The sequence below is a fragment of the Elephantulus edwardii genome, unplaced genomic scaffold (assembly GCF_000299155.1).
Source record: "Elephantulus edwardii isolate Elephantulus edwardi_28Jun2011 unplaced genomic scaffold, EleEdw1.0 scaffold00283, whole genome shotgun sequence".
Classification (NCBI taxonomy): Eukaryota; Metazoa; Chordata; class Mammalia; order Macroscelidea; family Macroscelididae; genus Elephantulus; species Elephantulus edwardii.
This window is the reverse complement of record NW_006400033.1, coordinates 713,634-727,310: the sequence shown is the minus strand read 5'-3', so window position 1 is coordinate 727,310 and position 13,677 is coordinate 713,634. Positions and strand designations below refer to the sequence as shown.

At 42.2% G+C, this 13,677-nt stretch overlaps 1 protein-coding gene across 1 annotated transcript in view; it reads left to right on the top strand.

Moving 5' to 3' along the window:
* The window catches only part of PTCD3 (pentatricopeptide repeat domain 3), a 31,716-nt gene extending 18,679 nt beyond the window's left edge, over window positions 1-13,037 (top strand). The window contains exons 9-23 of the mRNA XM_006900386.1: window positions 811-881; window positions 2,672-2,759; window positions 2,932-2,992; window positions 3,387-3,472; window positions 4,474-4,618; window positions 5,391-5,441; window positions 7,115-7,204; window positions 8,537-8,565; window positions 9,078-9,184; window positions 9,454-9,532; window positions 9,622-9,712; window positions 10,556-10,641; window positions 11,111-11,253; window positions 12,735-12,776; window positions 12,875-13,037. Coding sequence (XP_006900448.1) covers window positions 811-881; window positions 2,672-2,759; window positions 2,932-2,992; window positions 3,387-3,472; window positions 4,474-4,618; window positions 5,391-5,441; window positions 7,115-7,204; window positions 8,537-8,565; window positions 9,078-9,184; window positions 9,454-9,532; window positions 9,622-9,712; window positions 10,556-10,641; window positions 11,111-11,253; window positions 12,735-12,776; window positions 12,875-13,037 — 1,332 coding nt within the window. The remainder of the gene's footprint in view (window positions 1-810; window positions 882-2,671; window positions 2,760-2,931; window positions 2,993-3,386; window positions 3,473-4,473; window positions 4,619-5,390; window positions 5,442-7,114; window positions 7,205-8,536; window positions 8,566-9,077; window positions 9,185-9,453; window positions 9,533-9,621; window positions 9,713-10,555; window positions 10,642-11,110; window positions 11,254-12,734; window positions 12,777-12,874) is intronic.
* Window positions 13,038-13,677: the final 640 nt, after the last annotated feature.

The following is a 13,677-nucleotide window of genomic DNA, read 5'->3' as shown; positions in this document are numbered from 1 at the left end:
TTTGGCAGCTCTGTGTTTACCCATTGCGCCACCAGCGTTCTTCTGTATATTTAATAAGCGGAGAAACATCATGTAACTTTGTGTATTCTATTTTTGTTAATCTATATGCATAAGAAAAGAATAATTATGAAATTGTGATAGGATTATGGGTGGGGATTTCCCCCCCTCACTTCTGTGCAGGAGCTAAGCTTTTAAAGTGCATAGACAGTGAGGTGTATACACACCTGTCATCCACAGCCCTTTCCCCTCCAGCAGTAGCCCAGTTTGTAAAGCAGATATCTCTCTCCAGATACACGTTCTCATTCTTTCACTGTGATAATCGACAGTGTTTTTATAAAGTTTAAGCCAGACTCTTGAAAATGCTGCCTTTGAAGAAACCACTTGGTTTTAGTCTCTGCGCTCCCCCTTCCCCTCCCCCCCATCATCACTTGTTGCTGAAAAGCCAGCTTTTCTTCTGTAAATTAGCTGATTTACCCTTAGGGGATAAATGTATATTCCATATCCTGTTTGATTTCTGCTGTATCTTTTTTTTCCCTTGACTTTCCTGGCGTTCACTTGGCCTTCCTGATTTTGAGTGGTCCACCTGGAAGAGTGCTAATGACACATAAGAGTGATGTCCCTCTGGTGATCCAGTCCACTGTGACTCCCTGGAGAAAAGGTGGCATTCTCCTGTGCCGTTTGCAGCTTTCAGAAGCCTGCTTAGTGGGTCAGCTACGAGTCGGTTCTAGCTTGACCATAGGGAGTTGAGTTGAGCTGCATGACTGCTTTCCATTGGTGATTTTTCTTTATTCTGGTGGTTATTCACTTCAGGAAGAGGCCACAGACGAACAGAATGAGAAACCCAGGAGGAAGGACAGTCATCAGTTTGGAGTCACTTGGAGGTACGTTGATTGGTGCCATTGAGTTGATTGTGACTTAAAGTGAGTGGCCCTACAGGACAGAGTAGAACTGCCCTCAGCAGTTCCTGGGCTTTTCCCACCTAATCTCTGTGAAAAGAGTTCTAGTGCAGAGCCCATTGTGTGTCCATAGTGCTGCTGACCAGAAGACTTCAGACCGCTGGTCATTCCTGTCCATCAGTCATCAGGAGAAAAGCAGTCTGCTTCCTGAATGATGAGAGTCCTAAGAGACCTGGTGGCAGGTGGTTATGAGTTGGAACCAACTCAGGGGCTGTGATAGTGAATATTGGAGAGTAGATGCCAGGCGTCCGTCAAGAGCTGGTCAGTTCAAACAGCTGACCTTCCTTTGAGTGGGTGAGCGCTCCTTAACCAGTGTTCCACCTTGGCGCCTTACTTGAATTTTTGTTTTACATAACAAAAGGCCAATCTTGCCATTACACTGCACTGACTGCCTCCTATCATTTTCCCCACCCATATAACGTACTCTGAGATAAATATATCTTGTCTTCCTGCACATTATAAATTTCTATCCATATATATTTGGACCATTTTTAGTAAGATCCCAGTAGCACAGGAATCTGTACAGGTTGGTGTTTTGTTTTGTTTTGTTTTGTTTGTCTCCCATTTAAGTCTCAATAACCTTCACACACATTAAGATTCCCTTGGTAGTGTCATCACCTGTGCTGCCTTGCAGTGCATGCCTAAACCACTTCTATTCAGAAAGGTGTGGTATATATTTATTTTTATAAAAATACATATACACTGGAATGTGGTAATAAATCAAGTAAAAAACACTGTGTGACAAGTAAAAACTCAGCTTCAAACAGAAAATTCATGTAACATTTAGTTACATATGAAAATTAAAACTTAAGTTCAAAAAACCATTATTGTAGAATGTATGTAAGGATCCAGGGGTTGGGAGGATGGTGGAAGCAGAGGGTCGAGGATGTGCAAGGGGAGGGGGTATTAATGGGGGGAGAAATGGAGGAATCTGTTCTGGAAAACAATGTATTCGAGTTTTGTAAATAGTTAATAATTTTTTTAAAAGATAGATTAAAAAAAAAAACAAACTTAAGTTCAAGAACCTAAATAAAAGAAAGGTATTTCTTATGTAAAATCTAGAGAAGGAAAGCCATCCTTCATATCAGATCTGTTTTAATGGATTAATGTAATTTAAAATAAAATTTCTTGGAGTAGATTGTAGTAAGATTGTACTTACAGTGATTAAGAAATAGCCTTTGGCCTCTAGTTTCCTTTTCTACTGACAGCATGCTATGCTGTAAAGTCTATAGGCTCATCCCGTCTTTCCAGGGGTCCTGTCCGCCTCCTCCCTCCTTTTTCTTTTATACCTTAATTCCTGTATGATCCACCTTACACTAGCTATGCCTCTCTCTTGTTGCTTTAATAAACTTTTTGCTCTTGTTTTGCTAAATTAAAAAAAAAAAGAAATGGACTTTGACTCCAGTCTTTGTTCTATATGATTCCAGAAAAATGACATCAAGAATTGTTTATATAATGTGGAGTACTTTTGACAGTTACTTAAAAAGAGGATAAATGTACATGCACTACAGCATGCCTAGGATTCAGAAGAAACCATTGCATGGAGAAACACACGAGGGGGTGCTAGGCCTCTTGGTTTTAGAATTATAATAGCCCTACTTTCCTCTTTCAGTGATGAGAATTCAGGGGTTGGCATAGGGCCTGGAACCCATGAGCTCACACACATTGTGGTAGATAGATATTTGCCTTTGCTCACTTTTATCTCTTTTATCTAGAGATAAAAACAATGCTGAGAGGATCTTTGCTTTAATGCCAGAGAAAAATGCCCATTCTTACTGCACAATGATCCGGGGAATGGTGAAGGTAAAGTTAACTTTCTTTTCAATCCCTAATTTCCATCAACAATGTGGGTTTCTCAGCATCAGTACTGTAGATATATTACAGGTTCCTGAGAAAAAGGACTTTTTGTTCCTGCTGTATTCTCAAGCTACAGCTGAAAGGAATTAGGTCTCATTTTTATCTCTGTTTCTTCTAGCACCAAGCTAATGAGCAAGCATTAAATCTCTACACTGAATTATTGAACAACAGGCTCAGAGGTGAGTATTTTAGGAACTCTCCTTTTCTCCTCTGCATTCTGTTTCAAGAGTTGATGTGATGGGAGCTCTGGTGGCCTAGTGTCAAGAAGTTGCGCTACAATCCCAAAGGCACGTGTTCAAATCCACCAGATGCTCTGCTGGAGAAGGAGGGACAATCTCCTCCTGTGCCAGTCGGATCCGAAAGTCTGTGTGAAGGTTTTGACTTTTGCCTCATGATCTGCGTTGCCTCATGATCTGCGTTTCTTTTTCTGTACTCCAAACACAGAGATTCAGAGAGGAGAGTCCTGGACCTGTGGCAGTAGTCCTTAGGCAGGGCCACTTTTCCTTAAATTGAGCTACTTAGTAGTTGATCTTCAACCCCAAATTAGGTTAATAATACCGTTTTCTTTTATAGCTGATGTGTACACCTTTAATGCTTTGATTGAAGCAAAAGCAGTGGCAGCTAATGAGAAATATGAGGAGAGATGGGATAATATACAGGTAAGCGGAAACTCCCACTTTGTTTCCTGTTGACTGGGCTATAGGCGGTTCTGATTTAATCATAACAGTACCACATGGGTATTGTAAAATTATCATCAGATAGATTTTAAAAATTTATTGTCTCCTGTGTAACAATGACACTCACTTTTACACCTTTGATATTTGAGCTGGCATTGCCCTGAACGACCACTTTGTCAAACTTGTTTCCTGATATGACAGTGAATTTGGCTACAGCAAAAAAGTGGTCGACCTGATGGGTCACTTGGCCTCCAAAGAATTGTCCCCTTGGACCACCAGCCCCAGTAATAGCACTAGAAGAGAGAAAGACCCCCAGCTGTTGGGGAGTACTTGCCCCAACTCGGTCCCTCCACACATTGAGAATCTCACATCCTTGATACAGTTTCCATCCAGTCGCCCTGAGCAAGGGGAGGGGCTTAGAGAGCCCATCTTGTCATGTACCATCAATAAAGTATACTGTACTCAGAAAAAAAAGAGATTTTAAAAATTGAAGTCTCAGAAAAAAAAATTGAAGTCTCTGGATTGCTTCTTATCTACCGTGGAAACTTGTGGTTTTGGTTTAGCAACACAACTCCCTTCGGACTAGGCTGCCAAAACTCTGTTTTTATACTAATAATTGTAAAAAGCAATTTTTACAATTATTAGTATAAAAATAATTGTAAAAAGCAAAACCAAATCCATTTTATTATGTCCTTGTATTGATTCTTTATCTGCCAGGGCTCACTGACTAGATAGGTCAAGGATAACGACAGTTGGACACTTGGTTAGCCGCCATAGGGTGGCACAGACAGGGCTTCTTTCAAAAGCTTTTCCAGCAAAGTCACTAACTATTAAAGAATTCTAAAATTAGAAATGTACTTACTAACTTGCTTTAGAAATACCTGAATACCTAGTTATTTTCTTACTTAAGGTTGAGGTACTAGGCTACTGGGTGACGTCTCTCCCCTGGCATAAAAACACCTTTGTGCTTTTGATCCACCCAGGAGCTTTTGAAACAAATGGTTGCACAGAAGGTGCAACCAAACCTACAGACTTTTAATACCATCCTCAAATGCCTTCGAAGGTTTCGTTTATTTGGGAAAGTACCAGCTTTGCAGACTCTACGTGAAATGAAGGCCGTTGGAATAGGTAAGAATGCTGTTGAATTCACTCAAAGATCCTGCTGACAGGCAGCTTCCCATCCAGACGCTCATAGAGGTCGCTGTAAATGCTAATTTTTATTATTTACCACAGAAATGTTATAAATTTTGTTTTCACATCTCACATAACTGATGAATATGTTTATTACTATGTTGGGATCCCTTTTGTCATCTTCATTCTCATAATAGATTTGTTAGACTTTTAAATACTTGTTTGTGGGTTTCTTAATTCTGGAAAGAATTGTTCACTTTGAGTAAGCTAGTTTTAATTCCATGACATTTTCCAGCATAATTGCGCTATGTGGGCTAGTGTTTTTATATCTTTTTCTTTTCTCCCTGGTAATTACTTAAATTTTGCATTCGTTCAGAAAGCTTTAGTATTATCAGATATAATGCACCATGTGCTAGACAGTGAAAAGTCATGCCATTGAGTTGGAGCCTACTCAACAGATCAGTTTGTTTTCTGAGGCTTTAAATCACACGGGAGGAGGCTGCCCATCCTTCTCCTGCCAGACGGTGTGGCCTTCAGCTGGTAGTGCTGTGCTGGCCTGTGCCACCAGCATGCCTTTATAACTGTAACATGTTGTAGTTGACCTTTTGACTTTGAAGTAGTGCTGTGGTTTAGCTCTTCATCTCTGCACATCTTGATGAGTACCAGCCTCAGTGTGTTTTTAGGTCAGCACCTATATTAGTATGTGTTTCAGGTAACATTGTTTTGACTTAATTTTCTTTTTCATTTTCTCTCCATTGGATAACTCAAGAACCGTCACTTGCAACATATCACTATATCATTCAAATCTTTTATCCCGCTGGTATGTATTACTTGTATTATATTAATTCCGGTAGCAAATTGACCAGCCCTTTGCCATTTCCGTGAGTGGCTGCTCCACGTTACCTTTTCTGCATATGATTTAAGAATAACAACTTAATCTGTTTATCATCCTGGGGCAAGTTGCTTGTGCTGTGCAGCCTGAACTGGAAGAGGGGGTTATGAAAAAGAATGCTGCTGTTCCATTAGATATTTTTGTCTGGAATCCCTTATGTTGGCCTGTAGAATGAGAGCTGAGTGGAGCTGTTTAACACAGGTAATACGAAAAGTCCCAGAGTTGGCTCAACTAGTGCTTGATGCCAGGGGCTCCAGTTGGGCAGTCTGCTCCAGATCTGCATGTGCTTATTCTGAGGCCTTTTGATAGATTCTTAAAGTCACCATGCTTTTAGGTCTAGTTATGATCTATGAGATGGACTTTGGAACAGAGTTGAAATTTCAACTCTTGACGTTTACCCACTACGTTATATGGCTCCCTGCTTCACCAACACTGCCAGCATCGTACTGATAATGTTCATTACACCTCGTGTATTACTCAGCGGGAGGCACACAGCAGGCACTCGGAACCTGCTGGGTCTTGTTATTCTCTTCCTATATGGAGAGAACCCTCGGTTCACACATGGTCATCTTCTGAGTGTCTTGGCCCTGCTCATATTCCGAGAGGATGTAGAAATTGCTCTATATTCTATGTGTACTTAACCACAGAATGTACTGTTTATTAATTGGCTGCAAAGTAAGACCGTTAATAATTCTAAGAGTTTGCTTCAAAGAGAACACCTAAAATAGGAAAGCAGTACATTTTACATAGACTATTATGTAGCTAATAAAGTAGTTAGGAATTCCAACAAATGGAAACATGCCAAAGTGTTATGAAAAAGCATGTCTAAGGGAGCTCTGATGTCCTAGTTGGAAGAAGCTGTGCTGCAGTCCCAAAGGTACAGTTTGGATCCACCAGATCATCTGCTGGAGAAGAAGGAGCAATGTCCCACTGTGCCAGTTGGATCCGATTCAATGGTACACAACAAGAAGAAAAAAGTTTTTCAAAAAAGAAAAAGCTTATCTGTGCTGTCATTGAAACAGTGGGATCACTTTGCTAAGAATGTAGTAGATAATGATTTGTTTGTGTGACACTGTCACAAATACATTTTCTTAACTTGTTCATACTTAGCAGATGTGGTTTTTTGTTTTTTAAAAAAAATAATTTATTTCATTATTTTTTGTGTGTACCATCAAATCAGATCTGACTGGTACAGGAGGAGATTGTTCCTCCTCTAGCAGAGCATCTGGTGGTTTAGAACCGTGCATCTCTGAGGTTGCAGTTGCAGCTTCTTGCCACTAGGCCACAAAGCTCGCCAGCAGATGTGGTTTTTAAAGGGCTGCTCATATTTATTTATTCTGCTCTCCTTCCCCTGATTTTCTTACCCTCTTTGTACTTCATCACTTTTCTTTGAGATGTACGGATTTGTGGATGTTTGTGGTTCTCTCCCATTCCCCAGTTAATGTCAGTTCTCTTACAAAAGGAAAAAGAGCTCCTGGTGGACCCACTTGTCAGCAACACTGCAGGGTGTATTCATTCTGTCAGCCCTGCGCTGTGGAGGGGAAAGGGGTTTAGGGTCATGTGGAAAATGGACTCATGAAATCCATTTCTGTTCTCTGCAGAAGACTCTTCAAAAATGTTCTCCCACGTAATCTATGATATTATGAATGAAATTGCAGGGAAGACATTTTCCTCAAAGGACCTAGATGACGGTATGTACAGATAATGCTCACTCTCTTTTCATGAGGACGGTGATGGCCACCTGGCTGTAAATAGTTAACTCTTACACAGTGTGAGTTTAGGGACACTGACCCTTCACATGGTAGAAGGTCCACCAGTAACTTTTTATTTCCCTCAAACTCAATTAACTAATAGCTCGCTTCAAGTTCGAACTTTAATCACTAGCACATACAGTTGGTTAACAGAGTAGGACACTGGGAGAGAGGTCTGCTCAGGGAAATAGCTCACTCTTCAGTGGTTTGTTAAATGATGTTTGCAAACTCCTCTGCTGTCTTTTCATCCACAAAAGCTGCTTCTGTTATTCTTGGCATTCTTGAAGCCAAAACCTTTCCTCAAATTATCAGATCATTTGCTAGCATTCAGTTCTCCAGTTTTAGATCCTTTACTGTTTCTTTCAGCTTTGTCTTACAGCAGTTAACTTGGTAAAAGTGGTTCAGTCTTCCCTAGATCTCACCAATTCAAGTCCAACACAGAATCTTTCTGTGGGGCTTCTGATGCTTTCAGTCTCCACAGGAGGAGACTGATCTTTTCTGGGGACGCTAGTAGATTCAAACCAAAAGCCTCTTGGTGAACAGCCTAACATGCTATGTATTGTGTTCTAGAGCTCCTTCTAAAGCCTGTCTCTTCTGTTCTGCTTTGTTTAAAAATAGTTCTTCAACCACAGAAAAGCTACATTTTAAATAAAAAGATGTTTTACAAAATCCTCATGAGCCTCCCTTTTTTTTCTTTTTTTTTTTTTAAGTGCTCTTGTGCTAGGTTTTCTCTTGAATTGGTCACTGATAAAGACTGTGGTCTGTGCCATGTAACAGATGGTCACTTTTTTTCCACTTCCTGGAGGCACTTTGGCATCACTAGCTCTGGATCCCTTGGGGTTACTTGGGGTTTCCAGTGTTGCACTCATAAGTATGATGAAACTTTTGCACAAACCACAGGGGTCACTTTTAACTGTGATTCTGATACTTACTGAAAAGACACATGGCTCACAAGGAGATAGTGTCATATAGTTTAAGTAGATCCTTATAATGCGTGAGCGTGTGACAGCAACAAGTGGTGGCCTTGAAATTATCACTGTTGCCCAGTCACAGATATCAAAAAACCTTGCTGTGTGTTTCTTGAAAACACTTGGCCTTAGACTCATGCTGTTCAAAGGTGAGCTGTGCTTGCCCTCTGGAGTTTTCAATCCTTCGGCTTCACCTTAACGTGTGACCAGGTCCACTGCCAGGACTTTTTAAATATAACTTACTTGGGGAAATCTGTTAACTAATCCATAGTGACCAAGGCTTCTCTCATGAATTTTTTTCCAGATATGTTTTTTCAGTCAGCAATGAGAGTTGTAAGTACCTTTTCTTGTTTATTTCTCCCTATTCTTTAACCCTCTATGGGAGAAGGATGGGCAATCTCCCGTGTAATGAAGCGCCTCTGAAAACCCACCAGACGGTCAGCTGTGGGTCGATTCCGACTCGATGGTACACAACAGTAATTCTTTAACCTGCATCCTGAATTTCCCTATACTTGAACTTCATTGTCTCCACCTGTGTTCTTGCTCTGGTCCTTTCACTTCTAACTTTTGTTTATATCTAATTTTTTTTCCCTAAAATCTGTAGTTTTTAAGCATATAATGTCTTTATGTGATCACTGTTGTATCATTTGCCTTTTTTCTGTATCTGTCCACATACGGCGTCAGAATGCCGCTTTTTTCCTGATTAGTAACTTGAATTAATGGTTTTCTTTTTTTCCATCAGCCAATAATATAATGAGACTACTTGAGTATTACTCTAGGCTTTTGTGTTTCTGGACTTTATTTATGATTATCTCAGAGTGACATTAATGCTTGCACATTTTTAGTGTTCCTCCCTCAGAGATCTGCAACTTGCTTACCAAGTACATGGCCTTTTAAATACTGGTGAGAACCGGAAATTCATTGGAACTGATCATCGATGTAGTTACTACTTGTAAGTGTGTTGGAAATATATGCCTTTGCTTTAGCAGAGGACCTGCTTTATCTTTTCTGTTTAAGCCTGTGTTGTGCAGCTAGAGGCTGTTTGAGGCCCTCCATACCACATGCATCTCACGTTAAATGCTTTTCAGATGACTACAGCATTCAGTAGTCTGCCTTCTGTGGAACTTGTCAGCCTGTAGCTGTGCTTAATTCATTTACTGCCCTAATGTTAAGAGAGCTGTAGGGGTTTTAGACTGAATTTACCTTTCTTCTCTGTCCCAGTTCCAAGTTCTTCCATTTGCTTTGTCTGATGGAACAAATTGATGTGACCTTGAAGTGGTATAAGGACCTGATACCTTCGGTAAGATAGTTCATTATTTATTTTTCATTGTAGAGATGTTCTTTGAGTGTCTTTTCTTGATTTAAAAAATGTTAATTTCTTTTAATCAGGTCTTCTTTCCCAGTGCCCAAACATTGATAAACCTTCTCCAAGCATTAGACGTGGCCAATCGACTAGAAATGATTCCTAAAATTTGGAAAGGTCAGTTTCTACTTGTCTGCCCAGGCCTCTTAAGAAACTTGTTATGTTGCTGTTTATGATAAAACTGCCCCTTTCTGACTGAGTTGACTGCGCTGGTTAGAGCTTCTTTGTGTCATGTGCTCGTGGTGTACATTGAATTTTGTAAATAACAAGATCCTGAAGACCGTTTAGGTCAGTCTGTTTGTGACACAGGGAGATGCTGGGCTTTGTACACTGTGGCATGGCCCAGAGAAGATTAATGTGAATACTAGTTAATTGGCAGGAGCTAAACTTGATTGCACATCTCTTAACTGCAGACCCATTACATTACTGTTGGTTTAATGTTTCACTAGAGTCGGTGGTGCTTCTGTTTCTAAGGAGCAGTCATTATCATGGTTTGACTGTATTGGGCTGTGTTGTGTACAGGAATTGATTTGTGGAATACATAGATGGTTTTATCTCTTCCACTAGGTGTTTATTGTATTAGCAAAAAGTCTTATCTGTTTGCCCTAGTTCCCATGTCTGAGAAACAGAAACTGTGCCTTGCTCCTTCACAAGATTGATCTAAAAAGCCTGTGAACAAAAAACATTAGGAATTCCCACAGGAGGTGGTTGCTGCCAGGGAGACTGTGTGCTGGGTTAGGGGGAGGACGCTAGGCCCCTTAGACAGCACTTGATGGGCACAGTCACTGGTATTAGATATCCATGCTCTGCTTTTTGTATTGCAATGAATTATCCTGCTGGCTTTCTGGAATAGATAATGTTAGCAATTTAGTTTCATGCACTGAGAAATAATGGATGACAGGGTTTAGCCAAAACACGTTTTCCCCACATGATGACGGTCATGTTCCTTTCTGTTTTAAGATAGTAAAGAATATGGTCACACCTTTCGCAGTGATCTGAGAGGGGAGGTCCTGGCGCTCATGGCCAGGGACAAGCACCCAACAGAGGTAAGGGTAATTGGTGTTACTAGATGTGCACTAACCATTAAGTCCTTAAAACTGAAGAAGTCCTTGAAAGACACTGCAGGCTCTGATAGTGGAGAGTGTCCCGCCCAGATTAGTACATTAGAATTGGGCTGCCCTGAACAGACCAGTCATTAACAGTCCAATTCTGCAGTCACTCCAGCCTAAAGCAAGCTTTATGAAAAATAGCTTCTCTGCCTTAATGATTAACAGCATGTTCAAGTGATTGTTACTTTACAAGAAAATCCAGAGCGCAGTTGAAAAATGAATTCTTTATCCAAGAGTAGGTTGTATTCTTTGGCAGTCTGTTTGGTATGTCAGTTGAGTGTTGTAGACATGAATGTTCAAATGGTAGAATCCATTTTTCAAAACCATAATGGCCCTGTGATGTCTTAAGAATGTCAGTCATCAGATAATCACACCATTTAATTGACTCAGAGCCTCTCAGCTCCAGATAGCATTTGCTGACTGTGCCGCAGACATCAAGTCCACTTATGAACATCAAGATGCCAGGCAGCCTGCCTTGGACTGGCCAGCCAGGCCTTTGCACTGTCTCGCTGTCCTCTTCCTCAGGGCGGGTAGAACCCGGGAAGCCTGGTGAGTGTGCTTTTACCCTGGGCAGCAGACGCCTCTAATTAAACTCTGCTCTGGTGGCAGAATGGGTTAAGTATTGGTCTGGGGGAAAAGGAGGGGATTGAAACCGCAGCTGCACTGCAGGATGTAGATGAAACTGTCCGCTACTTATGGAACTGGAGCCACAGAAACCCACGCTGGGCACTTCTGTGTGCTATAGGGAGGGGTCTCAGAATCCACTGGTGGCGTCATCATAGTTTCTTTTTTCTTTTAGAAACTAGTGTGACAAGTTTTATGTAAAATGAGTTTTCAGTGGAAACTTTATAAGTAATTGAATTTTTTAAATGTTTTGGTGGTGAAAATTGTGTAGCATTTTATTTGTGGGTGTGGGCTGGGTACCTGGACTTCTGGACCCAGCTTCGTTGAAGTGTGGCTTCATGACTGGAGCATCCATCTGAGTGTGTTCATCACTTAGCATGTCTTTCCAGCCCCTAGTTCATTGTGTAGCTGTGTGTGGTGACCTTGTGTAGGATGATTTTCCTGAGGGGGAGTTGTCAGCCAAGGGCGTTATCTCAGGATGGGTCTGCTGCGTTTTGTTGCAGGTCTAATTATGTCCACTCGAGAGTCACAATTTAGGGGAGTATGTGGCTTCTTTGCAGGAACACTTCTTATTTGAAATGTGATCACCCAGCCATGTGATTATTTTTTTTTTTAATAAATGGAGCTTGGGGCCTGGCCTGAGCAGTGGGCTTATTGGTGCACGGCCTAGCTGGGTGCTCCCTGACCCGGGCAAGCACACCCTTCACCATGGATCAGGCTGTGATGATTGGCGCAGGGGTACGGACCTCAGCTGAGCCATGGGAGCTGAATGTCAGTGTCTCTCCTTCGTCCTGCACGTGGCAGGTGGATGGTGAGCACTTACATGAGACTGATGCCTTGATCTGAGCCTGCTCTCAATGGTGGAGGTTAGGACAGCCAGCCAACTCTCGGGACCTGCTGTCCGAGCACACTTGCTGAGCTGCCTGGGCCTCAGTTGCTCCACACGTACAGGGCTTCCCCAGGGACACAGTGCTCCAGCCACAGTGAACCCAGATCCCTGTTCTCTGTACCACTTACGCCTCTGCTCACTTGGGTGGAAGCCGACCTTTGAGTGCATTTAGTGGTCAGAATGCAGCATTTTCTCAAACTGTTCTATTAAGCTCTGTTCCTTGTCTGCTGTCTTCTCTTTTTCTCTTTGCCGTCTCCTTTCCTTCATGCTGAATATTCTAGGAGCCTGTCAGGTGGTGGCATGACAGATTGACAATGAAGGTGCAGAGTAGGTGCATAGACGTGGGGGAGACGACTGGTGCAGATGGGGCTGGGAGCCACAGATTAGTACCATCAGGAGCTAACGCCATAGTGGTGAATAGTCATATTACTGCTGATTCCAGAAAAAGAATGTGCCCATCAGCTGGCTCTCTTCTGTTTTTCTCTTCCTAATTTTTCTCCTGTCTCACCATAAACAGGAAAATGTTGGAGCTTTTCAGGAAGCACAATAAGATCCCCGGGTAAGTGGCTGTTGGCCGGCACTGTCTGCTTACAACCAGGGTCAGCCCCATGGCTTGGTATCCTGAGGGGCAGGTTTCACATTGGCTTGTGTTTGCAGAAATGAACTGCTGAATGAGTTTATGGACAGTGCTGCAGCCGCAGGCAGCCCCACACAGGCCATTGAGGTGGTGCAGCTGGCCAGTGCCTTCAGCTTGCCTGTGTGCGAGCACCTCTCCCGTAGAGTGGCCACAGACTTCACGCTCAGCCAGGAACAGAAGTAAGTGGTTCTGTCTTCATGTTTAAGGAAAAGGGCAAAAATGTAGCGGGCCATTTGTTCTTTAAAATATCCTTAGCTTTTTAGCCTCTTAATTCTATCCTTGTAAAATGTTTATTCATTTATGAGTTACTCATACCAGGAAAGGATGCTGTCGGGGCCTGTTAAAGATTAATGTGGCTGTCATTGCTTCTCCCCCTTTTTATGCCAGAAATGGTAGATACGTCACAGGTGAGCATGTGAGCCACCAACAGCTGCAGTCCCCAGGCTGAGCTCAAGTGTAACCTCTGCTTGTCTCCTTCCAGAGAAGTGCTGGACAGCCTGACTCTGTCAGCTGGTGGCAGCGACAGTGAAGGCAGATGAAGGTGGACAGGTCAGAGGCTGCTCTGGCCTGGAGTGATCACCGTGACACACTGTACACCTGAGCTGCTGCTGTGATAGAAAGAGAATACAGAGGCAGTCTGTTCGTCACAGTGGACATCACTCTGACTTGGAACTAAGTGCATCAATCAAGTTGCTTATTTGATATTTGTGAAACTGTCCATTAATGCATGATCCGGGGTTGAGCGTGTAAGCCATACTGCTGTCTCTGTTTCTTCAGACATGTTGTGTGGTGCACACTTGGGTTCACAGTAGCCCTGAGACCT